The 26,718-nt window shown below is 45.1% G+C and overlaps 1 protein-coding gene and 1 non-coding gene across 2 annotated transcripts in view; both read right to left on the bottom strand.

Moving 5' to 3' along the window:
* The window catches only part of HADHA (hydroxyacyl-CoA dehydrogenase trifunctional multienzyme complex subunit alpha), a 48,352-nt gene that overhangs the window by 6,392 nt on the left and 15,242 nt on the right, over positions 1-26,718 (bottom strand). The window contains exons 7-13 of the mRNA XM_004582650.4: positions 25,266-25,368; positions 15,132-15,254; positions 14,616-14,734; positions 13,406-13,462; positions 11,455-11,564; positions 7,568-7,702; positions 3,860-4,031 (exon numbers count right to left, since the gene is read on the bottom strand). Of these exons, the coding sequence (XP_004582707.2) occupies positions 3,860-4,031; positions 7,568-7,702; positions 11,455-11,564; positions 13,406-13,462; positions 14,616-14,734; positions 15,132-15,254; positions 25,266-25,368 (819 nt within the window). The remainder of the gene's footprint in view (positions 1-3,859; positions 4,032-7,567; positions 7,703-11,454; positions 11,565-13,405; positions 13,463-14,615; positions 14,735-15,131; positions 15,255-25,265; positions 25,369-26,718) is intronic.
* On the bottom strand, positions 22,810-22,916 carry LOC118760707 (U6 spliceosomal RNA). Its single transcript, XR_004996940.2, has one exon. It is a non-coding gene; the product is annotated as a U6 spliceosomal RNA (small nuclear RNA).

Raw genomic sequence — 26,718 nt, 5'->3', positions numbered from 1 at the left:
TGGCCCAAAGCCTCGGAACCCTGCATCCATGCAGGAGACCCAGAAGAGGCTCTGGGCTCCTGGCTTCAGATCGGCACAGCTCCAGCCACTGGCGGCCGCTTGCGGAATGAATGAAGAGGGAAGATCTTCCTCTCTGTCTCTCCTCTCCATGTATCTGACTTTCCAATAAAAAAAAAAAAAAAATCTTTAAAAAAAAAAAAAAAGAACAAGCCACAGTACACGCCTGTCTCGCCTCCTGCAGCACGCTGGATGACACAGCAGCATGACGGTCACCTGCACAGTACCTGCACACTGATCCCCGGGAGCCGCACAATCCGAGGACAGGCTCGCATTCACACAGCACTCTACCTGGATACCAACTCAGTCATGTTTTCATCCAGACTCCTGGATGAAAACCATGGCAGGCAGCACCCTGGCAAATGCGTGTAAATCTAGTAGGAGAGCAAAGTCGAATCACAGAGATGAAAATCAATACCCTAGAAAGCTGAGTATATGATTAAATGATCAATTATAGCGGAGATATAAAGTACTGCATTCAAATCTTATTATTTTTCAAAAAGGTGAAAAGAAAGTACAGGCAAATGACAAGAGCAGGCTTGGTATGAGACTTGGATAAGGATTCCTTGTGTTTGAGCCCAGTCTGATAGCCTAGTAGCTGAATTCTTGCCTTGCAGGCGCCAGGATCTCATATGCGTGCTGGTTCATGTCCTGGCTGCCTCACTTCTCATCCAGCTCCCTGCTTGTAGTCTGGGAAAGCAGTAAAAGATGGCCCAGAGCCTTGGGCCCCTGCAGCTATGTGGGAGACCTGGAGGAGGCTTCTAGCTCCTGGCTTCAGATCAGCTCAGCTTTGGCCACTGCAACTACTTGGGGAATGAACCAGCAGGCGGAAGATCTTTCCATCTCTCCTTCTCTCAGTAAATCTTTCCAATAAAAATAAATAAATATTAAAAAAAATTTTTAAAGGATCTCATGAATTTGGCTACTTAAAACTGGGAAGTGGTGGTTGCTGTTGCGGCACAGCATGGGAGGTTCTCGCTTCCATTTGCCACCTCTGTCCCCGGCTCCTTGCCCCAGTGACTGCATGGTCACAGCAGCCCTTGCCTTGTCCTTCCATGCCGTTCCACCTCTTTTAACCCTAAATTTTTAAGTGTCAGGTTTCTTTTTTTTAAAAAAAAATCTATATATTTTATTTATTTGAAAAAGTCAAAGAGAGGGAAGGGAAAGGAAAGAGAAAAGTAGGAGGGAGGGAAGGAGGAGGACAGAAGAGAGAAAGGCAGCAAAGAGAGATCTTCCATCTTCTGATTCACTCCCCCAAGAGCTGCAACAGCTGGGCCAGAACGAAGCCAGGAGCTGACACGGGCGGCGGGGTCCCAGTCGATCCAGTGGCTTGGGACATCTCCCCCCTCTCTCCAGATGCATTAGCAGAGCTTGATAGAAGTGGAGCAGTTGGGACTTCACAGGCACTCCTACAGGTGGTGGCTTAACCCGTTGCCACACACTCTAGCCCCAATCTTTTTTTTTTTTTAAAAGATTTTATTATTATTGGAAAGCCGGATATACAGAGAGGAGGAGAGACAGAGAGGAAGATCTTCCATCCGATGATTCACTCCCCAAGTGAGCTGCAACGGGCCGGTGCGCGCCGATCCGATGCCAGGAACCTGGAACCTCTTCTGGGTCTCCCATGCGGGTGCAGGGTCCCAAAGCTTTGGGCCGTCCTCGACTGCTTTCCCAGGCCACAAGCAGGGAGCTGGATGGGAAGTGGAGCTGCCGGGATTAGAACTGGCGCCCATATGGGATCCCGGGGCGTTCAAGGTGAGGACTTTAGCCGCTAGGCCACGCCGCCGCGCCCTAACCCCGATCTTTTTAAAAAACAATGTTTTAAAATTTATTTTCATCTACCTGAGAGGTAGAATGAGTGAAACCGGGAGTAAGAGAAACGCTAATTCACTCTAAATGCCTCGGCCAGGGCTGGGTCAGGCTGGAGCCAGGAGCCCTGGACTCAATCTGCACCTCCCCCTTGGGGAGCAGGGCCCAAGTACCCGAGCCATCATCCGCTGGCTTCCAGGATGCAGCAGCAGAAGCTGGAGTGGAAGCTGAGTAGTGAAGCTGCCACCCAGTGCTCTGTTGTGGGATGCTTGCCATTGCTAGTGTGCACATCAGCCACGCCACATCCTACTTGTCCCCTCCCTGTGTGACTGCTTCCAGGTTCCTAGAATCCATTTGCCACTGACCCAGCAGTACCCCCAAAGTCCCAGGAACCTCACTGAAGTCTCTAAGCTGAATGCCATCTGGCGCAGATGGCATATAAATCTCCCCGGTCTCAGAGCTTTCTTCCTGAGCTAACTAAACACACTCTGCTGAAGAAAAGATTCTGAAAGGAGTGTCTCACAAGTGGAATTTGTCCCCAGCACAAAGAAACCCCACTGGTTTCACACCCTCCTCAGGTTCAGCAGAACTGGCCTATGCCCACAGGGAAGGGCATCCCAGGAGTATATGAATCTTGTAGCGGTCCCGTGGCACACAGCACGTGGGCTGCCTTATGGTCCATTCTCTGTCGCTGACCCACACTCTACCCAAGCACAGGCTTGTCCAGGCTTTGTCCCCACTGTGTGCCTGGGTTGCTACCATTTCTCCTTTTTTGGGCTCTTTTTTCCCCCACCTTTCCTTCCTCCTTCCATATTCTTTTTTTTTTTTTTTTTAAAGACGTATTTATTTGAAAAGTACAATGTTGGGCATAAGGGTTGGTGGGGAGAAAAAACAGAGAAGAGAGTTCTTTCACCAGCAAAGGCTGGGCTGGGCCAGGGTGAAACTAGGAACAAGGATCTCCAACCAGGTCTCTCACATGGGCAGCAAAGGCCTAAGCACTTGGGTCACCATCTGCTACCTCCTGGGCTCATTAGCGGTGAGCTAGACTAGCCTCAGAGTGGCTGAGACTTAAATCAGGCACTCTGACACGGGAGGCATGGCTCCTCTGTGCCAGCTTGACCCACTGTACCCACCCCAGGGCTCTTTACAGCCCGCACTTCAAGGACTTCAAGGTTTTATTCATGCTTCCCCTTCTCAACAATTGGCTCTGCAGCACACTGGGAACAGCACCAGAGCAGCACCTCCATAGAAGCGGACTCCTGCCTGCAGGAAGTGTTTTCCCTGGTACCTTCGCTGCCTTGACCAGAAGGAGCCTGGTTACGGCCCAAGGCAGCCAGGCTACAGGCTATGCCAAGACATCTGGTTATATACCATTAGGTTCTCTGCATGTTACAGGGTCTGGATTCCCACATCCATAAGGCCAATAAAACCTGTGCTTCAGTTAATAAGCTCCCCGATTTTCCCACTTAGGATTAGCACTAGAGTTTTTTTTTTTTTTTTTTTTTTTAACATATTGTAGTGAGGTCACATAAAAACCTGTGTTTGGGGCTCAGTACAGTAGCCTAGTGGCTAAAGTCCTGATCTCGTATGTGCTGGGATCCCATATTTGCACCAGTCTGCATCCCGGCTATTTCATTTCCCATCCAGTTTCTTGCTTGTAGCATGGGAAAGTATTCAAGGACTGCCCAAGGTCTTGGGATCCTGCACCTGGAGGAAGCTCCTGGCTCCTGGCTTTGGACTGGCTTAGCTCCAGCCCTTGCAGCCACTTGGGGAGTCAATCAGCGGATGGAAGTTCTTTCTTTCTGTAACTCCTTCTCTCTGTAAATCTGATTTTCCAATAAAAATTAAAAACAAAACAAAAAACCTGTGTTTGGAAATTAATAATTCTATAAGGAGAACCGTGAATTTTCTCTAATTCTTTTAAAAGCATCATTTGGTGTTCCCCCTTCACAACCCTGGGATCCAAGTCCAGCCCAACAGGTCCCCTACTCACCGCTTCTACTTCCTTCAACACTTTGTGTTTCAGACTGAGGTCCTCAAAAACAGCTTCGATCACCATGTCAGCCTTCTCAAAGTTCTGGTAATCAAGCTGTCCTGTCAACTTGCTGAAGATGAAATCCCTTTCAAATGACGTTAGAGCTTTTTTCTTCACCTTATCGTTCAATCTAGAAAAAACACAGCCTAGTCAGGGAAAGAGATGGACACTGACATACTTCCTGAGCGTCCAGGGGCAGACCAAGGCTCTTGTGGTGTTCGTCAACACTGGGACATTCTCCATCCCCCACTATGAGCTGAGCAGCTCACGTGGTCAAACAGTTCCAGGAGGATGCCAGCATCCACAGTACAAACCCCACGTATCCCTCATAAAACAATAACAGGTGCCAAACAGAGTGACTAGCACCAGCAGCAGAATGGCAGCTACCAGTGTGTCCTGCCGGCTGTGTGGCTTGTATTTATTTGCTCAGCTACCATTTTATGTTTGTGTCACTGTAATCCTCCAGGGGTCAGAGACAGGCAGCATTCCTGCTATCCTCAACCCAGTTCCCACTTATCACCTTATAACACACTACCTTTTTTGACATATAATATCAACTCACGGGGTCATCCTTTCCTTAGGAACAAAAACAAATTTCTGCTACTGAGACGGCCAGTTTTGTGTTGTTTTTTTTGTTTGTTTGTTTTTTGTTTTTTACTGCCAAAGATGATACATTCCTTTTTTTTTTTTAAAGATTTTATTATTATTGGAAAGGCAGATGTACAGAGAGGAGAGACAGAGAGGAAGATCTTCCATCCGATGGTTCACTCCCCAAGTGGCTGCAATGGCTGGAGCTGAGCCAATCCGAAGCCAGCAGCCAGGAACTTCCTCCATGTCTCCCACGCGGGTGCAGGGTCCCAAGGCATTGAGCTGTCCTCGACTGCTTTCCCAGGCCACAAGCAGGGAGCTGAATGGGAAGTGGAGCTGCCGGGACCAGAACCGGCACCCATATGGGATCCCGGGGCGTTCAAGGCAAGGACTTTAGCCGCCAGGCCACGCCGCCGGACCCAGATGATACATTCTTGTAGGTTCAACCTGACCACACTTCAGAGTTTTCCTCTGAATGAACAAGAGCTAAACCCTACTCACTAGTTTCCTTAGCCAAATGAAAATAAAAGCCACAAGACAACCTGGAAGAAGTACTCAATCAAGATATTGAAAACTTGGGTTCAAGCAGATGGAAGATCTCTATCTGTTGTGCTATCTTTCAAATAAATAAATTTTGAAAAAAAAAAAAAGCATGGTTTAGACCTCTTGGTTTCTGACAACAGTTAGCAAACAACACCCTTGTCAGAGTTCCAGATACCTTGCTGCTCTGGCTTGGGTGCCCAGGGTCCTGGAGCAGCACTTGGTAGGATGGGATATGCCTTGTTTTGGGGGGTTTGTTGTGTTTTGTTTTTAAGATTTATTTTTATTGGAAAGGCAGACCAGACTGACAGAGAGAAGGAGAGACAGAAAGTAAGATCTTCCATCTGCTGGTTCATTCCCTAAAATGGCCATAATGGCTGGAGCTGAGCTGATCTGAAGCCAGGAGGCAGGAACTTCCTGAGTCTCCCATGCGGGAGCTTTGAGCCATTCTCTACTGCTTCTATAGGCCATAACCAGGGAGCTGGATGGGAAGTGGATGGAAAGTGGAACAGCCGGTTCATGAACTGGCACCCGTATGAGATCTCAGCAGTTGCCAGGTGAGGATTCAGCCACTGAGCCATTGTGGTAGGCAAAATGAGAGAGAAATAGAAAGAAAGAGGGATGTAGCTTCCATCAACCTTTTCACTCCCCAAAAAGTTGCAATACAGGGGCTCAGCCAGGAGTCTGGGTCTCCCCAGGGTATGACAGGGACTCAAGTACTCTGGCCATCTTTTGCTGCTTTCCCAAGCCCATGAGCAGGGAACTGGATCAGAAGCAGAGAGGCAGGGACTTGGGCTGGTATTCATATGGAATGTCAGCACTGCAAGTGGCAGCTTAACACACAGCATCACAATGCTAGCCCCAGAATCTGATAACTCTAAGACAAAAAGCAAAAGCAGCACTGCTGTCTCCTAAACAGATCAAGGGAGAGCGCTACTCTGAGCAGTGGCTTATCCCTGAAGAGCTGCTTTACAACACCTGCATGCTGGCTCAGGGCAACGCTGCTGGGAAGCTTGGGCTATTCTGGGAGGCAGAATCTCTTACTGTGACCCCTCAGAAATTCACATTAATCTGCTAACAAAACTAAAGCTACCAGGTCCTTGTGGTTGTCAAGGTGGCAGTGCACGAGCCTCTGGCACACAAGCATAATGTGATGCTTGAGCTACATGACCTCTTAAGAAACAGGAAGAGGTTGGGCCCGGTGTGATAGCATAGCTGTTAAAGTCCTTGCCTCTAACGCACTGGGATCCCATATGGGTGCTGTTTCTAATCCTGGCAGCTCCACTTCCCATCCAGCTCCCTGCTTGTGGCCTGGCAAAGCAGTTGAGGACAGCTCAAAGCCTTGGGACCCTGCACTCGCGTGGGAGGCATGGAGGAAGTTCCTGGCTCCTGGCATCGGACTGGCTCAGCTCCAGCCTTTGCAGCCACTTGGGGAGTGAACCATCGGATGGAAGATCTTCCTCTCTGTCTCTCCTCTCTGTACATCTGCCTTTCCAATAGCAAAATAAATAAATCTAAAGCAGGAAGGAAGGAAGGAAGGCAGAAAAAGAAAGAAAAAGAAAGAAAAAGAAAGAAAGAAGGAGAGAAAGAAAGAAGGAAAGAAAGAAAGAATGAATTAATTAATTTAAGGTCACACGCAGCTGGATGTACACCTAGCTTGCACATTACACTGGAGCTGAACACCGCTGAAGCCACCCCTCACTGTGCCAAAACCACTCCCTTCTTCCTGCTTGCAAACGAGGCTGAGTGAGCGTGTAGGTGAGGGATTAAGCAGCAAGGAGGGCAAATAACACTCTTCATTATTCCACAAGATGGACACTGGGATGTGTGGACTAACCAGTCAACCACTTCAGTGTGGAAGACAAGGCTCAAGGGCTGGGATCCTGGTCCCACCTTTTCCCTCAGCTGTTACCTCTGCCTTCATGCCCTAACATAACCTCTGTGCACCTCACACGCGGCGGCTGCTGTTTCAGTAATCTATGACAATGACTGCTTATGGCAATGCCTCTAAAATCCACCATCTCAGAATTTCTAGTCTGATATCACACTGTAAAATATGTAGAAACTATATGATAGTTTTCCCTTCTGTACTCAGAGACTACAGAACTACAGACTCCAATTAGGTTAACAGTCTAGAAAACAAAAGGAAGTTAGGCTAGCCATGGCATAGCGGCCTAAGCTTCCACCTGTAGTGCTGGCATTCCATATGAATGCTGGTTCATTCCTGGCTGCTCCACGGCTCCACTTTCAGGATCCAGCTCCCTGCTTAAAGTCTGGGAAAGCAGTGGCTAATGGCTCAAGTCCTCAGGCCCCTGCACCCATGTGGGAGAACTGAAAGAAGTTTCTGGCTCTTAGCTTTGCATTGGCTCAGTTCTGGCTGTTGTAGCTTTTCTAAAAATCAAAGGAAATTAGGTTGAACTCTGAAGTATCCAGTGAGTTTAAGAAAAGGGAATTTGTGATGATAAAATCCAAGACCAAATTGGACAACCAAAACCCACACAGCACTCTTAACTCCAGGCCAAACTAGAGCAGACTCACCCTTTGAACACTTGTTGCTGTCCTCGGCCGAGGCCAGCCACTGATGCATCTTTCAGGATGGTGTTCAGGCCCTTGTCCACGGAGACCTGGGCAATGCCGGCTCCCATCAGCCCTGCCCCGAGAATGGCGAGTTGCCTGGAAGGAAGGAAGAAAAGTTTCGGTAAATGACTGACTCACTGCAGTAAACAGAAGTATGGCTCCCACTAGCATCCCATCAGCCAACCACAGCAGGTACAAAAAGACAGTTTTATACATAATTTTTATCTATAATACAGCTTTAATAAAGAATGAGTTTGTGCCTGGCACGATACCCTAGCAGCTAAAGTCCTTGTCTTGAATACACCAGGATCCCATATGGGTGCCAGTTCTAATCCTGGCAGCCTCACTTCCCATCCAGCTCCCTGTCTGTGGCCTGGAAAAGCAGCTGAGAACGGCCCAAAGCCTTGGGACCCTGCACCCACATGGGAGACCTGGAAGAAGTTCCTGGTTCCTGGCTTCAGACTGGCTCAGCTCCAGCCACTGCAGCCACTTGGGGAGTGAATCATTGAACGAAAGATCTTCCTCTCTTCTATCCTTCTCTCTGTATATCTGACTTTCTAATAAAAATAAATAAATCTTAAAAAAAAAATGATGGGTTTTTCAGAAATTTAAAAAAAGCCCAGGAGAGCTAAAAGAACTCATCTAGCAATAAAGACTCAATTATACTAATTCTCATTCTTGCCTAGAGATCAGTGAATGAGACCATCCAGTTTATGCTGCAGTCTGAGAGCCTGGGCATGTTGGCAGGAACCGGGTCAGAAGCAGGGGGAGGCTTCAATTTCAGTCTGGGAAGTATACACCCCAGGCTCAGCACCCCTGCCATGTCTAACTTCCTTGAATAAACATCACCAGCACCCCTGTAATGTAATTACCGACTGGTGTGCCTTCCCAGCAAGTTATTATCTGTGGGGCTTTGATATTATTTATAAGTCAACTGCAGAGTAACAGCTACATTTGAGAACTGACTACACAGAAATGCTGCAGTATGAAAAATGTTTAACAAGGGACCTTCTTTGCATACCAATCTGTAGTTTTGTAACTTTTAAGGTAACTGCTATTCTTCCTTTATTGGAATTTAGGAAACTGGTTAGTTGAGTGAAAAGTTATAAAGATAACAGGCAAGGAATTCAAATTATCCAAAGTGAGGTGAACTGAGCTCAGAAGAAAAGCCTAAGCAGGGGTGCACCTGACAAACAGGAAGTGGGAAGCGACCATCCTCCCTTCCACTTCTGGTTCAATCAGTCTTGCTTTGGGAATTTCATATTTAGCCTTTCTTTCTAAGATGCTGCTGCCTTTTTCTTTCTTTCCTAATTTAGATCAATCATTAGATTTGATCCTGTTTCTCCAGTCATAATTTTGACTTATCAAATGTTTGACTCAGGCTATTTTCCTCCCTCATATGAAAATGCTTTTTATGAATATTTAATTAAAATTGGGGAGTGTTCTGTCACTATTTTCTTCTCTATTGTGGTTGTTTGGGTGGTGGGAGGATTTTCATATGTGTTTTGATTTTCTTTGTTCTGTACTCTTCTGTACATTCTGTTGTGATGTGAAATTTCTTTAATTGAAAGCATGCTGTCTGTCCATGGAAGGCTGGGTTAGACGTATAGGTGCAGGGATAGGTGCTGGTATGTTTATAGTTTTGTGATTTTTGCAGGTTTCAGATTTTTTTATTTCCTGTCACCATAAAGTCCCCCTCTTACATGCTTAACTAATTATTAGTTAGCAGCATTCACTAGCTTCCATTTAGGCAGTGCATGGGGAAGAAGTGTTTTTTTTTTTTCTTAATGTATTGGGGTTTTGTAGAATGGGTGAAATGAAGCAGATTTAAGTGGCAACACTTAAATAACTGCCCCTACTCACAGACTCCAAGGCACTGTCATGGTTAGGTGCAAGATTCACAGTGGAGTTAGTCTGACACTAATCACTAAGGGGGCTGCAGAACCAGCAGGGCTGTTTGCAGACTCTATGTGGAAACCAGCCCTCTGGTCTAGAATCAGAGCTGTCACTGTCTTTTTGGTGGTGACCTCACTAAAGGTGAAAAGATGGAGAAGCTTCTATCAGTTGTTTTTTTCAACCCCCTCACAGTAACTCAGCCAGCAAGGGCTCTCGGCCTCAGCACTATTGACACTCTGGCCTGGAATGGCACTGGGAGTATCCCCATGCACTGCAGGCTCTTTGGTGCCTCTGACCAATAGTAGTCCTCTCTCCCTACTTGTGAAAGCCAAAAACATACCCAGACACTGTCACATATCAAATTCCCCACACTGAGAGTCACAGTGATTGGTGGTGAGCCTGGGGTATCACTAAACCTCAGACATGGCAGGGCTGTTGGGCTGTGGATGCTGAGAAAGGCTTCTGAGGAGATCGGACATGGAAGTGGCAAGCAGGCTGCAATGCTCAGGGTGTAGTTGAAAAGGAGGACAAGCCTGGGGCAGGTGTCACAGCACAGAAGCTTAAGCTCCGCCTGCAGTCCTGGCATCATTTTGAGATCTGGTTGCTCCACTTTAAAAAAAAAAAAAAAAACAACTTTTTCTTTTAATAATAAATTAATTTTATTCTTGGTGATGTTTACATAGTTAAGAAGGATGCATGCCCATGTGGACCACCGATTAGGGTGGGGAGGGTCGAGGAATGGAGCAGAGTGGATGGGACAACTATTTCCAATTCCCTTTTTAATTCCTCTATCTGGGGAAAGTGAGGAGAGAAGGGGAGAGGGCTGCACCCAGTAGCCTAACTCCATCAATACTCAGGGATAGGGAGATGGCACCTGATGTCAGCCCAAGATCCCCTATGTGGCAGCTGCTCCACTTTTAATCCAGCTCCCTGCTAATGTGCCTGGGAAAGCAATGGAAGATGATCCAGAACCTTGGGTCCCTGCACTCATGTGGGAGACCTGGAGAAAGCTCCAGGCTCTTGGCTTAACAGGTTCAGCTCTGCTGTTGCTGCCATTTGGGGAGTGAACCAAGATTTAAGATATCTCTGTCTCTTCTCTTTTCTCTCTAAAAATCTGCCTTTCAAATAAAAATAAATAAACCTTAGGAAAAACAACAACAACAAAAAATGCCTTTTCCAATCACAGTGAGGCTTTATGTTGTAAGCGTCCGAGATGGCATCTCCGGTCCCAGGGAGAGATCACTACACACTGCAGAGGCTGTGCATCCGGGGTGGGAAACGGGAAGGCAGAGCAACCAGACACCCAGGAACCACTTTTGTGAGGCAAGAAACCCTCTGAAGGACTTATTAGCGGGATAGACTCAGAGCTCTAAAAGCCCAAGAAGTTCTTGGTAGAGCTGTAGGAATGCAGGCAGCTAGGGGAGGAGCTGATATCAGCATGAGTTCAGGCCTGAAAGCTCCAGCCAAAAGAAGGGATCAGAAATGAGTGGTGTCTGAGCAGTGCTCCTAACTCTGCCTCTTTGAGCATTCAACCGGGCTCCACCCCAGATGCTCCAGCCTCGGCCTCTGAAGGGAATGAAGCAAAGGTCTAAACTCACTGACTGGGCTTTCTCATGATCAGAAGTTTGTCCTGGGAGAGGGAATTTTCTGTGGAGCTGTTTTGCGTTTCTGCCTGTTTGTGCATGACTTGGTTTTTGAGCTTGCACTTTTGTTTTGCTCCCCGAAGATCCTGCTCTCCTGTACATCTTCATGCCCCCCGCTTTGGATTCTTTCAAGTGTGGAGGGAAGGACCTGCAGTTAGCCCAGATGGAAGACGCCAGGTCTAGAGCAGCAGGACTAAGTGCTTGGAAGGTCAGGGCCTGACTGCATCAACATGTGAATCTAGTTCTAGGAATCAGCATCTACAAGCTTTACACAGAAACACACTGTACTTTTTAGGTAGTTTAACTTACTTAACTTCCTTCTGTGGAGTTCCAAATTTATTCTTCTTGCATAGCACCTGACCATGATAAAGTCCTATCAAGGCCTTTGATTCTTTGGTCATTGCAAGTTCTCCAAATTTCTGAAAAGAAAAGAGAATGTAACAAGGTAGAACTCCGTGGCCTGGATGAGGCAGCTTCCTGCAGCCGGTTTCCCCTCTTTGGCTGGGGCTGGAGCAGGGCCAGGCCAAAGCCAGGAGTCAGCAGCCTCTTCCAGGTCCCCTATGTGGATGCCAGGGTCCAGATACTTGGGACATCTTCTGCTTCTTTCCCAGGCCAGAAGCAGGAAGCTAGGTTGAAAGTGGAGCAGTCAGACTCAAACTGTTGCCCATATGGGATGCTGGCACTGCAGGGGGAAGCTTAGCCTACTACATCATGGCACTGGCCTCCTATTACCAAATTTTCTCATGATCAGTGAAAACTTTAAAAGAACCCAAACCACTTAAATCTGTAGTACCAGGGCTGTGCTGTGGTGCAGGTTAAGGCTACAATACTGGCGTCACATGTGGATGCTAGGTGCAGTCTTGGATGCTCCACTTTCCATTTAGCTCCTTGCTTATGCCTTGGAAAGCATTGGAAAATTCTGCAAGTCCCCAGGACCCTGCACCTGCATAACAGACTGAGAAGAAGCTCCTAGCTCCTGGCTTCAGACCAGCTCAGTTCTGGCCACTGTGGCCATTTGGGGAGTGAACCAGTGAACTGGAAGATCTCCCCACCCCAAGTTAATCAAATAAATACACAAATCTAAAAAGAAAATTTGTAGGGGCCTGGCAGCTGGGATCCTTGCCTTGCATGCATTGGGATCCCATGTAGGCAATGGTTCTAATCCTGGCGACCCTGCTTCTCATCCAGCTTCCTGCCTGTGGCCTGGGTAATCAGTGGAGTATGGCTCAAAGCCTTGGGACCCTGCACCCATGTGAGTGACTCAGTGAAGGCTCCTGGCTCCTGGCTTTGGATCGGCTCAGCTCCGGCTGTTGCAGCCACTTGGGGAGTGAATCAATGGATGGAAGATCTTCCTCTCCGTCTCCCCTCCTCTCTATATATGAGTTTTCCAATAAAAATACACAAATCTTAAAAAAAAAAAAAAAAAGAAAGAAAATCTGTAGTAGCATCAACCTCAATAACAGCAGAAGAAGGGAGTGAGACAGGTCCACAGATCCTTCTTATCCTTGTCTTCTACCAGATACAAGATTGTTTCATTTGCTTCATAATTCACCAGAGACACTGGGCCTCACATTTTCCTCCATATTCAAATAAATAAACAAATCCTTCCAACCTGTTGCACTTCATAGCAAAATCAGTCTAAGTACAAAACTAAAACATCCAAGTGATTTACATTGAAAAAAATTACAACTGTTTCCAATCTTTTCAATTATAGCCTCATTACAGACAGCAAGTTTGGGGATGTTGTAGTGTGGTGAGTTAAGCTACCATTTGTAACACCTGCATTCCATTTGACTACAGGTTTGAGGCCCAGTTGCTCTACTTCTGATCCAGCTCTTGGTTAATATGCCTGAGAAAGTATTAGAAGACGGCTCAAGTGCTTAGGGCTGGGACCCTGCCACACGTGGGAGACTGGGATGGATTTCAGGATCCTGGCTTTGGTTTGGCCCAGCCCAACCCATTGTGGCCATTTGGGGCTTGAACCATCAGCAAACCAGCAGATGGAGGATCTCTCTGTTTTTTCCTTTCTCCACAACTATGCCTCTCAAGTAAGTCATCTTGAGAGAGCAAGTTCAAACATCTGCAGATGACCAGTTTCATTATCTATCTGCTGTTCAGTTACAGCAATCCTAAGAAACAGTAGCCACTGGAAGAAAAACAAACTTTTAGGCCACTGATATTTTTTATTTGGCTTTAGACAGAGCACTGGATCTTTGATTTTCCTATAACTTGTAATAAAAAATTCGGAGGAAATAACTACCTGAGATTCAGCAAGGTAACCAGCATCACTTCCCTGCTCAAGTCCAGACTTGACCACCTAAAAAACACAAAGCACTATTCAATGTCAGCACAGACGGTGAGATGAACAATGATGCCGAATAAAACTGCCAATGCTGTTAGTCTTCACAGAACAAGTCAAGATCTGGATTTACCAAGGGAGGGACTGGATGGCTGCTTAACACTGGTTTAATTCTCTATCTCCAAGGCAACACTTTAAGCCCAAAATGGAAACAGAAGGAAGGAGAAAGCTCATGTCACTCCTATGGTTTCCCTGCCCTTCTCCGAGCACAGATACAATCTCAGCTTTCATGTGCTGCCCCACTTCTCTAGTATGCTTTCCTCCCCACCCACTGTACTACTACTTTTCTTCGCCTACTCTCCTCCATCCATTTTTTTTTTTTTTTCTGGGTGGCGGGCGGCTCAGACTAGCTTTCCTGAGGCTCTGCCTGACCTCTTTGGAGCATGAGTGCCTCCTCCCCTGGGCACTTGGTGAGTCCCTCTGTTGAGACTGTGTACTGGAATTATCGAACCTCCCCAGCCCCACTGTGAGGTGCATGCAGGGCCAGGTCATGTCTCACAGTTCATGTACCCTGAAGTCTTCTGCTCAGAATACACTAGTATTTATTGACTAACCAATTCCCCAGTCTCAAGTCTTGATTACATGTTCTCTTAATCCTGGACCTCCCATTCTGAGTTCAGTATTTGGAAGTCTACCACTAAGGTTTCTTCACCTTGTGACCATTTTAACTGTTCTCCTCAATATTTTCACAAATTCTTTATATCAGTACATCTTTTTTACTAATTACAGCACCAAGGGAGTTCTTGAGAATTTAGGTACTGACAATGGTTGGATTAAGGACAGAACACAATAATCAATATTGGTTCAAAATACTCCTCCATCAGTGCCCAATATTGTACTGTGCCTATTATGTGGGTATGATTCAGGTTCCTTTCCCGATTTCTCACTGGTGATTCTAGATGCATCAACAAGTAAGCATGTCTAGCACTAAAATTTCCTCAATTATCACTTTCTATGAGTCCCTTTCACTGTTACCTATTTTTGCAAAGTATTTTAGTAGCAGTAACAAGAACTACGGTACTGACACACAGGTTCTTGAGTGGCACTAAACAGCACTGCTCTTTATAAAGGGAGGGAAGCAGGAAAAGCAGGGGCACAGGGTAAGACTCACATCAATGATTTTCAGAGGTGCAGGATAAAGGCCTTTGGTCTGCTTTTGCACTTGCTCTTCCACTTTTTTGTAAATCTGTTGCCTGACAAATGGAATGGTCATGGCGTACGATGTCAATTCTGTAAGGCAAAATGCTTTCAGACACTTCCTGGCAACAGCCTAGTATTCCTGTAAACTGCATGCGAATGGAGTAATTCTAGCTAAATTTCAACCTAAGTATTTCTTCATATATGCTTAAATTACCTGATAAATGCAAATTCTGGACCTTGGGTAGATGGGTGCTTATCACAGTTTCTATTTTTGTATTAGTATTTAAAAAGTTTCAAAAGAAAAATTTTATTTGGCCAGTATAAGGTTGAGAACTTGATTTTAGCATAGAGGTATTCTATCATTCAGGATGGGCTTTAGGTTTTAAGTACACCATGCATCTACCTCTTTCTCATTTCCACTCTACAGCAAACAAAATGAAACTCCCAGGAAAGCAGCTTTGCCTTGTTCCGCAATAGTGACACTCACTTTCCACCAATCCCTTGTCTCTCTTTGGAGAGATCTTCTTGTCAGCTAGTCCTTTGGCAAAAGTAATTGCAACTTCTTCCAGGTATTCAATAGTTCGTTCTTCTGCAGGTTTTAATCCTGGTCCTGTGAAAACAAAGGTAGCAGTCTGGATTGCAAATTGGGCAGAGATCAGTCTGAGGTTGGAGGACACCTAGCCATGTCAAGGCTAACGGCTCCAGTACAGTTTCCCATTCTAGACAGGCTGGTGGCAGAGTCATGAACTCCAGGTTCAAGGAAGGAAAACACTGAACAACAATGTTACAACAGATCAAAGGCAGGATTTAAAATCATCCTAATCTTTTACTCTGAGCAGGGCACAGTTAATGTGGATTATGAAACCTGTTCTATTTCTGCAAGACTAATAATAATAATGATAATAATAAAGAAAAGTAAGTTTCAAAATCATGTATAAAGATACTGGATGGTTGTGGCAGCACAGGGAACTAAATGAAGTGACATTACAGTGTGGGAAGGGCTGCCTTAGGGAGCCCAGGACTGCTGGTCATTTTCTTCTTGGTGGCAAATCATGCTGTGGGGCTTGGACTGAGGTTGGAATACTCTCGCAGAGGGATCCTACTGGGGACAAGTACATTCCTGCAAGATGCTGGTGGTCACCAGATTGGAAGCTGGAAGAAAGAAAACACACAGCCAGCTTTCTTTGTGGTGCATCTGTGGTGTCCTACAGCCCTGCAGAAGGCTGGAAGGCAGAGTGAGATCACCTGCTGTGCCATAGAACTCAATAGGTAAAGCAGGAGAAGGGACAATTACGCAACTGAATTCCCACTGAAGGCACTTCTCAGACTTTGCAGTCGCTTGAGCAGGAGATGAAAGAGCTCCCAACAGCTCAAGGAGGGAAGTCACAGGCCTATGGAGACAGATACCTACCGGTCTCCCCATCAAAACTCTGCAAGAGTCACACTGGAGAAGGTGGCTGAGGTTAAAAAGGTAATTGTGTGTAAACCTGTGGAGCTTGGGAAACAAAATCCCAACCAAGGGTGTAAAACTTCTCCTTTAAGACCTGTATAGGTTAGGAGAAGAAACAACTCAACCCCAAACTTCCAAATAGCAAAAGTGCAAAGGGTCCACAAAGATTCCAACAGTTATACTTGCAGGGAGGCTGAAGGGCAGCTGCTACCCAGAAGGAACGCTCCAAGGACCCAAATGGGCTGAGCAACTTTCTGTACACGTACCACAGGAAACTGCCTGTGGCCAGGAAAGGACACCAAAAAGGGAAAACGCAACAATGCAAAATGACTCCTAGCTGTGAGACAAACCAACTGACAATGCAGATTCAAAAATGAAGGAAATAATTGGCCTGATATATATGAAAAAGGATATCTAAATTTATGCCATTGGCTTAAGAAGGCAGAGGAAAACAGGAAAACAATGAAGAAAAACTGAAAATATAAAAGCAAATCAGGGGCTGGCATTGTGATGCATGGGGTTAAGCTGCCGTGTGAGATGCCAGCACCTCAGAGTCCTAGGTGTTCTAATTCCAATCCAGCTCTCTAGTAACACACCTGGAAAGGAGCAAGAGACGGCTCATGTACTCAGGCCCCTAGCACCTACATGGGAGATCCAGATGCAGCTCCACGCTCCTGGCTTCAACATGGCTCAGGTCTGAGCCTCGTGGCACTTGGTGATCATTTCTTTATCTGTGTATTTCAAATAATTCTTATTTAAAGAGTAAAACAAAAGGTACTTTCAGAGATGAGAAAAACAATGTCCTAAGTGAAAAACACAAGATTGGATTAATAACAGATTGTACAATGGAAAAAAGATCATAAACTTGACACAGGCTAATAGAAAGTACCCGAGCTGCATTTTGGAATAATATCAACTGCTCCAACACATATAAACTGAAATCTCTGAAAACAGCTGTGGGACATAGAAAAATGTTGGAGGAAATAATGGCTAAAGAAACTTGCAATTTTGATGAAAACTGCAAGCTCACCTATGCAAAATGCCCCATGAGTTCTACGCACAACATTCAAAAGAAAAACCAACAAATCAGGCACATGATAAACAAATGACTAAACCCAAGCCTAAAGGGAAACTCTGAAAGCAGCTGGCATGGACAAACGACACACCACCTGTGAAAAAACAGCCGCTGATGGCATTAACTTATCCTCACATGTCAAACAATCACAACACAATGGAGACATCAATAAGGTACCAAAAGACAAATCCTGGCAGAGTGGATATTTACACTTAACAAAAGTATTTTTAAAAATGAAATAAAAATAAAGATAGACTGAAACAAGAATTAAAAAGACAGGAGAATCACAATCACCAGCAGATTGACACTACAGTGTTGAAAGAGTTCTTCAAGTTGGGAGAAAATCAAACCAGAGGGGAACCCAGATCTATACAAAGGGAACACAGTGCTAAATACGGCAACCAAAACAAACCCAAAACACAGACTTTTGTTTCTTTTCTTTTTTTTTAAAGATTTATTTATTTTTATTACAAAGTCAGATATACAGAGAGGAAGAGAGACAGACAGGAAGATCTTCCGTCCGATGATTCACTCCCCAAGTGAGCCGCAACGGCCGGTACTGCACCGATCTGAAGCTGGGAACCAGGAACCTCTTCCGGGTCTCCCACGGGGGTGCAGGGTCCCAAAGCCTTGGGCCGTCCTCGACTGCTTTCCCAGGCCACAAGCAAGGAGCTGAATGGGAAGTGGAGCTGCCGGGATTAGAACCGGCGCCCATATGGGATCCCGGTGCGTTCAAGGAGAGGACTTTAGCCGCTAGGCCACGCCACTAGGCCACGCCGCCAGGCCCCAGACTTTTGTTTCTTAATAAAGATTTTACTTATTTTATTTATTTGAAAGGTAGAATTATAGGACCAAAAGGGAGAAACAGAGACAGAGGAATCTTCCATCTGCTGGTTCATTCTCCAAGTGGCCATGATGGCTGGGGCTTGGCTAGGCCAAAGCCAGGAGTAGGACTTCTATCCGGGTCTCCTGGGTGGTTGGTAGGGCCCAAGCACTCAGGTCACTTTCTGCAGCTTCCCACGCACATTAACAGCACTGGATTGGAAATGTTGGAGCCAGGACTCAAAACAGCATTAATGTGGGACACGGTGTTGCAGATAGCTGTATAACTTGCTGTACTAAGATGCTGTCCTCCTGTTAATCTCTTTAAAAGATAATTCTCCACAACGGAAAAACAAATGTGCTGAGGAATTTATATATACACACAAAATGAATAGGGGAAGGCATTGTGGCACAGTGGGTTCAACCACCATCTCCCACATGGGAGCATCCAGCATCCCACATGGGTTCTGGTTTGAGTTCCAGCTGCTCCACATCCAGTCCAACTTCCTGTTAATGTGCCAGAGAAAGCAGTGGAAGATGCTCTGAATCTTTGAGCCCCTACACCCACAACAGAGAGCTGGATGAAGATCCTGGCTCCTACTTTCAGCCTGGCCCAGCCCTAGCCCTTGCGGCCACTTGAGGAGGGAACCAACAGATGGGAAAGTCTGTCTGTGTAATTCTGATTTTGAAATAAAGCAATATTAAAAAAAAGCTTATTACAAAACAGCTTAAAGGAAGGAGAAAGATCAAAGTGTACTATTGTCTTACTGTTCTAAGGGTCTTGATATGTTAAATAGTATCTCATTTAGACACTGATATATTAAAGATGTATATTGGGCTTGGTGCAGTAGCCTAGCAGCTAAAGCCCTTGCCTTGCAAACGCTGGGATCCCATATGAGCGCCTGTTCCAATCCTGGCAGCCCCGCTTGTCATCCAGCTCCCTGCTTGTGGCCTGGGAAAGCAGTCAAGGATGGCCCAAAGCCTTGGGATCCTGCACCTACATGGGAGACCCAGTGAAGGCTCCTGGTTCCTGGCTTCGGATTGGCTCAGGTCTGCCACTTGGGGAGTGAATCATCGGACAGAAGATCTTCCCCTTTGTCTCTCCTCTCTGTATATCTACCTTTCCAATAAAAATAAATAAATCTTTAAAAAAAACAGGTATACTCTAAATTTTACTAATCATTGAAAGACAAAAGCAAAGTAAAGGCCAGAAGTACATACAGAAAAGGAATAATCCAAAGAAAAGAAAGAAGAAAACAGGAACAAAGAACAGATGGAACAAAAAGTAAGTAGCATTAAGTGACCTGAAAATGTCAGAACCACTGGTGTACCCTGAGACACCAAAAAGCTTAATGAGGCAACTGGAACATTAACAGTGATTTGGCAGGCCCTGGCAGCTACCTGCAAGGGCAGAATGGGCACACCTTCCATGACCACAAGGAGAAATCAGTTTGTGAGTGGAGGCCCAGGTCAGAAATGATAGTGGGAACATTGTTACCATCATTCAGAATCCTGCAACATGGTGAGGACAATGGGATCCAAGGTGGCAGGGGTCAACAAGCAGGACTTAACTGGCCAATCAGCGTGGGCATGAGGACTGTAAACGGACAGTGCAGCCAAGTCAGGCATTTGAATAGCATGCCCGGCAGGGACCGGTGGTGCCAGCGGGTGGAGCATGATGTTCTTAGAAAAGAAATGGATGGGTAGTTTATCAAACTCTTAAATCTGTTTAAGTGAAAAGTACTGTAGATCCAGTAAACTTAACTGCAACTTAAATCACCACAGAGTCCTGGTTCCAGGATAAAATCCCAGAATTGAGCCAGCTCGCAGACCCAGAGTCTAAAGTAAGAAGACTTCACCATTTGTTTCCCTCTGCCTTAACCCTTCAGGGGCTGCTTCAGATTTTGAAAGCAGCCTATTACTCATTGTGTTGCTACTCCAGCCCATTTACCAAGTGACTTGAAAGATGGCTACTTAGATGCTGGTAAACGCCCAGGGGATCTGAGGTAGCGAGCATTCTGCACACTTTCCTGCCAATCAGGTTACTAGTACTTCAGTTCCCTGAAGTTCATGTGCAATGTCTCATTAGCATTTACTTTTAGTAAATGGTTGCTACTATTTTTAAAAATATTTTAATTTTTAAAAATATTTATTTATTGGGCCTGGTGCAGTAGTCTAGTAACTAAGGTCCTCTCCTTGCATGCGCCAGGATCCCATATGGGCAATGGTTCATGTCCCGGCAGTTCCACTTTTCATCCAACTCCCTGCTTGTGGCCTGGGAAAGCAGTGCAGGATGGGCAGGAGGAAGCTCCTGGCTCCTGGCTATGGATCAGCTCAGTTTCGGCAGTTGAGGCCGCTTGGGGAGTGAACCAGTGGAAGTAAAATCTTTCTGTATCTCCTCCTCCCTGTATATCTGATTTTCCAAAAAAAAAAAAAAGTATTTTTTAAAAAGATTTATTATTTTGAGAGTTACAGAGGGCAAGATGAGGGGAAGAGATCCTACATCCACTGTTTCACTCCCTAGATGCTCACATGGCTGGCACTGGGCCAGGCCAAAGCCAGGAGCTTCTTTTGGCCTCCTACATGATTGGCAGGTGCCCAAACACTTGGGCATTCATCCTCAGTTTTCCCAGGCCATCTGGATGGGAAATGCAACAGCCAGGACTTGGAACAGTGCCAAATCAGGAGGCCAACACTGTAGACAGCAACTTTACTCACTATGCTGCGATGTTAGCCCCTGGCTGTTATTCTTGATTCTTGATCTGCTGCTATCTCTGCCTCCTAATTGGCTGTTATTCTGTCCCTCCACTTACTGGCTAGAATGGCATTCTTTTCATTTTTTTAAAGATTTTTACTGGAAAGGCAGATTTACAGATTGAAAAGGAGAGGCAGAGAGAAATAGCTTCCATCTACTGGCTCACCCCCCAAGTGGCAACAATGGCCAGAGCTGAGCTAATCTGAAGCCAGGAGCCAAGAGCCTCCTCCGATTCTCCCACATGGGTGCAGGGTCCCAAGGCTTTGGGCCATCCTCCACTGATTACCCAGGCCACAAGCAGGGAGCTGGATGGGAAGTGGGGCCACTGGGATTAAAACTGGTGCCCATGCTTCAGCCACTAGGTTACTGCTCCTGGGCCAAATATATCTCCCTATTGCCACATAACAGCTGGTTGGCCAGAACTGTGGAAGGAACTTTGGGAACACTCAGTCAGACTGTCACCTAAGTGATCATACTTGGCAGGGCACTGTCAGTGTCCTCTAGGATACTATGTATATTAAAAACCAATTTCCAGTATTTGGGGCAATTTCTCTCTTAGACAAGAGTTACAGGTCTAGCAAGCAAGGAGGAAAAGGATAAACGGTTCTGCTCTCCATTAGCCCCAGCGAACTCACGGGGTAGCACCTCCTTGCTTCCTGTTTCTGTGATTTCTAAGTCTGCAGGAGGAAAGGATTCAGTTTCAAAAACAGGAACGCTTCCACCCAGAGACACAGCAGTTCTACTGACTCGGAAGCCAACACTCCTCCTGACCACGTCTCCTGTCTCTCAATCATCAGTTAGGGGAGCTGCTGCACAGGCTGGGCTGATTAATCTGGTTACCAAGGGGAAACTGGGTTACTAATCCACAATGGAGGGAAGAATATTTTTCAGTGGAAAAGTATATGTTTCAATTCAAGCCAGACTGCTAATGGCCTTGACCTTAAAGGAATGAAGGTCACCTCACCAGGCAAAGAGTCATGACCAGCCAAGGTTCTAAAGGGCAAAGGACTAGGAAACAGGGACTGGAAATCCTGTCCTCCCCATGTCACATTCAGCACGCAGTGAGGGCACACAGTCGCTGAGGGACTGACAGCCAAGGATTCAGGCCTGCTGGGCTGACCCTGCTCGTTACACATTCCCAACCCCAGCCCAGACCGCTTCATTCTCAGCTTTCTATATGGGACCTATGGCCACACACACTTTACTGAGGAAAGAAGAGAAAAATCCTAAAAACACTTTTTCTCCTACTCTAATCTGTATCCAATTACCAGTCCATAAGGCACAGAAGCCTTTTGTTGTGGCCTCCCCATGTGCATGCTAATGACGCCTAGCCATTGACTGCACCATTCCATAGGGAAAACGGATAGGCACAGGAAGTGCTCTCTCTGGCTCCAGTGAGTAAAGACTTTACCATCCCTGTCCACTGGGTGTGTTGTTTCAGGCAGCCACTCTGTCAGTTGGCAGTGCTGCACCCCCCTCCACTCTGCCCAGCTGCTGACAGAAATGAACACTGTGAAAGTTATAAAGTATTTCTTTTTTTTACCATGCTGCATGTTCATATATAATCAGCCAAATATTCCCTCTCCCTCATCTCCCACCTGTTGAAGCCATTTGGAGAGTATACCAGCAGATGGAAGATTTCTCATCTCTCTCACTCTCCCTTTCAAATAAATAAATAAGTTTAACAAAATCATAAGATTCAGGTCCATGTTCAAAATTAAATTAAATTTTTACACATCCTAGTAATTACACGAAACTGAAGCTTAGCGGCTAAAGTCCTCGTCTAGCCCACACTGGGATCCCATATGGGCACTGGCTCGTATCCCTGGCGGCCCCACTTTCCATCCAGCTCCCTGCTTGTGGCCTGGAAAAGCAGGTGAGCACAACCCAAAGCCTTGGGACCCTGCACCCATGTGGGAGACCTGGAAGAAGCTCCTGGCTCCAATCAGTTCAGCTCCAGCGTTGTGGCTACCTGGGGAGTGAATCAGCAACGGAAAATCTTCTCTGTCTCTCCTCTTCGCTGTATATTTGACTTTCCAATAAAAATAAATAATTCTTTAAAACTATATATTGAACACTTCATGAATTTGTATGCCATCCTTGCTCAGGGACCATGCTAATCTTCTCTGTATTGTTTCAATTTTAGTCTATGTGCTGCCAAAGCAAGTACCATTATGATCTTGAGTTACTTGCTGCACTTAAGATCCAGTTCCCTGCTAATGTACTTGGGGAAGTATCAGAAAATGGCCCAACTACTTGGGCCCTGGCACCCATGTGGAAGACTTGGATGGAATGCTGGTATTCTGGCTTTAACCTGGGTCAGTCCTAGATACTGCAGTCATTTGAAGGGTGAATTAGTGGGTAGAAGATCTGTCTCTCTTTCTAGTTGTTTTAAATAAACAAATTAATAATCTTAAAAAAATAAGAGAGAGGGCCCGGCGGCGTGGCCTAGCGGCTAAAGTCCTCTCCTTGAACGCACTGGGATCCCATATGGGCGCCGGTTCTAATCCCGGCAGCTCCACTTCCCATCCAGCTCCTTGCTTGTGGCCTGGGAAAGCAGTGGAGGATGGCCCAAAGCTTTGGGACCCTGCACCCGCGTGGGAGACCTGGAGGAGGTTCCTGGTTCCCAGCTTCGGATCGGTGCTGTACCGGCCGTTGCAGCTCACTTGGGGAGTGAAACATCGGACGGAAGATCTTCCTCTCTGTCTCTCTTCCTCTCTGTATATCTGACTGTAATAAAGTGAATAAATCTTTAAAAAAAAAAAAATAAGAGAGAAAGCTGATAAACTGAATTTCATCAAAATTAAGAATCTGTTTTTAGGTAATTAAAAGAAAAGTCACAGACTGGGAAAAAATATTTGCAAATCATATATCTGATCAAGGACTTGTATCCCAATATATAAAGAAAGCTAGAATTCAATAACAGGAAAAACTCAATCAACAAAATGGGCTAAAGGTCTGAATGAACACTTTACAGGGGGCAAATAAACATGAGATACTCAGTATTTCTGATGATTAGAGAGGGAATTATGAAACCATAGTAACATAGAACAATCTTGTTAAAATGTCTAAAGCTCTGACTATGCAAAGAGGCTGATAATTAAAACGTTAATTCATCACTGACAGAAATGTAATGGTATAGTCACTTTGAAAAAACAACTTGATGACATCCTAAAAGCTAACCACATACACATATTTAATATGTGGGACAGCCAATTTATTCTTCAGCATTGACCTAGTAGAAATGAAAGATTTAGGAAAAGCAACTCTATTCAGAATAGCTCCAAATTGGAAATAATGCAAAGGTCCAATATTTGGTGAACAGATTTAAAAACTATAGTATATTTATACACAGTACAACACTCAGCAATAATTGCTAACATATGCGACAACAGATATATCTCATAACATCAGGCTGAAGGAAAAGATACACAAGGCTACATATCAGAAATGTTCTGATTGTTGTGCTTTTGAACAGCTACGTGCCTTTACCTGAACTCAAACTGTACATTGAAAATGGACATAATATTATGAGGGTACTTCAAAAAGCTCATTTTGATGCAAAGGAATTCTGAAATCCAAGAGGAGTCTTCAAAAGGCTCACAGAAAATACGCATTATGAAGAAAACTGCATGGATCTCAACTTTTTTTTCTCAATAAAATAAACCGACTTTTAATTCCATTTTCTACAAACCTTTCAAAGTACTCTCCTATGTAAATATAGCCTGGAAATGTTGATTATTATGAAATAAGAGTGGTGAACACACAATTCAGAATATAAATTTTCTTGGGTAAGTAGCAGCTAAGAAATTGGAGGGCAGGGGGGACAGAGTAGCACCTAAATGGATGTCAATTATTGTAAAATTCTCTGACTGGCTGTTCCATGTATATTTATTATGTTATTAAAATAGACTCAGAAAACAGAACACTACACAGAGATAATGCTATAAGTAATTGAAAAGCCAAAAATGCCTGACTAAATATTGGACTCCTGATGTCCCAATCATGCATTAAATAGAAACAAGGGCAATACTGGAAATTATTTAGTATTAGCTAGTTCAGAAATGTCACTCAAAATGATTAAATTCTTGAGTTTGACTTTTGGGCCCGGCACAATAGCCTAGTGGCTAAATCTGTGCCTTGCACATTCAGGATCCCATATGGTCACCAGTTCATGTCCTAGCTGCTCTACTTCCCATCCAGCTCCCTGCTTGTGGCCTGGGAAAACAGTCAAGGACAGCCCAAAGCCTTGGGACTCTTGTACCCACATGGGAGACCTAGAAGAAGCTCCTGGCTTCGGACAGGCTCAGATCTGGCTGTTGTAGCCATTTGCGGAGTGAACCAGCGGATGGAAGATCTTTATTTCTCCCTCTCTCTGTATATCTGCCTTTCCAATAAAAATAAATAAATAAATAAATAAATTTAAAAAAAAGTGTTTGACTTTCACTCTGCCTGATACTCAGACTAACTCTTTAAGAAAGTGAGTAACTTTCCAACTCAGAGACATGCTGATGCTTACCCAGGGGTTCCACCAGCTGGTCAACCAGTCCCATCTTCTTTGCTCTATCTGCCCGAATGCTTCTCCCGGTCAGCATCATGTCGAAAGCAGCAGGCACACCCACCTGACATGCGAGCAATGACCATAGTGTAGAGAAAAAGAACATCAGAGTAACAATCACAGTAAATAAACAGTAAAACAAGAAATGTCAAACCATATTTTTATGGTACTTTTCAGTAAGTTAAAATTTACAAACTGATACACATTTAGATTTTGACATTAGATACCTCTCAGCTCAAGAAAAAAAAGTCTTTGTATCTCTGAATTCAATTTGTTAGAGTTCTGTCTTATAGAATTCAGAAGGTAGAAAATTAACTTTACGGTTCCTAAAATATTGTATATTTATGTCATTCTAAATGTCTTCTTTATCATTCATATAATATTTTGAATTCCTACATGGAAACTACTAGAGACTTTGAGAAAACTGGTAATGATCAGTCTGAAAAAAATTTTAACAAAAATAAAATTCAGCTATGACGTCTTACGTGAGATGTTAGAAGAATGGCTCATAGCGACCTTCAAATATCGACCGCAGGGGTGGGGTCATGGCACACAAGTTAAGATTCCATCCTCCCACTCAGGGGCGACTGGGTTCGAGACCTGGCTTTGCTTCAGACGCCAGTTTCCTGCTAGTGTACACCTTGGGAGCAGCAGGTAATGGCTCGAGTCCCCAGGTCTGTCACCCACACGGGAGACCCAGGCTGAGTTCCTGACTCAGGGCATTTGCAGGCTTTTGGGGAGTGAACCAGCAGATCAAAGATCTCTGTCTTTCCCTCTCTGTATTTCAAGCAGATAAAAATAATTAAATTTCTGAAACCCCAAGTGTAGTTTAAAAAATAAAGAAAAAAGTAAAGCAATTTTTCTTTATAAACCTATACGCTTAACCATTCTAGTAAAAATTCTCTTGATATTCCTAGGGAGGAATGTACATTATTTTTGCCAAGTTAACACCAAAAGCCTTTCTAATTTGTTTTTCTTGACTCCCATAGCCTTCTCTGTGAAGGGAATTGTTTCCCCTGCGGAATCTAAAGTGCCCAGAGCTGGGAGGATTAGCATGCCCTTGGGTTTGCCCTAAGATTGCTCTGCACCTTCTGGCCTGAGTGTCCTGTCCTGTCTTAAGAACTGAAAAGACTGATGGGCCCCTAACAGCATTATGAAAACCTGAGACTGTGGGGAAAGGTCTCCCAGATTAACCATGAATAGAGCTCAGTAGGAAAAACAGTGAATGTGGCACTGCTCAAAGAAGCAACGAGTTAAAGTCCCAGAAAAAGAGATGAATCTTCCTCTTCAGGGACTAACAAAGGACTCTGATCAATAATTCTGTTGTCGGACTCATGTACAGTGCAGTTAAGCTGCTGCTTGCAAATCGAGGTAGAGAGTGGCCTCTCTGCTTGTGATTCAGCTTCATGGGAAG

The sequence above is a fragment of the Ochotona princeps genome, chromosome 8, assembly GCF_030435755.1.
Source record: "Ochotona princeps isolate mOchPri1 chromosome 8, mOchPri1.hap1, whole genome shotgun sequence".
NCBI lineage: Eukaryota > Metazoa > Chordata > Mammalia > Lagomorpha > Ochotonidae > Ochotona > Ochotona princeps.
This window is presented reverse-complemented; position numbering and strand designations above follow the sequence as displayed.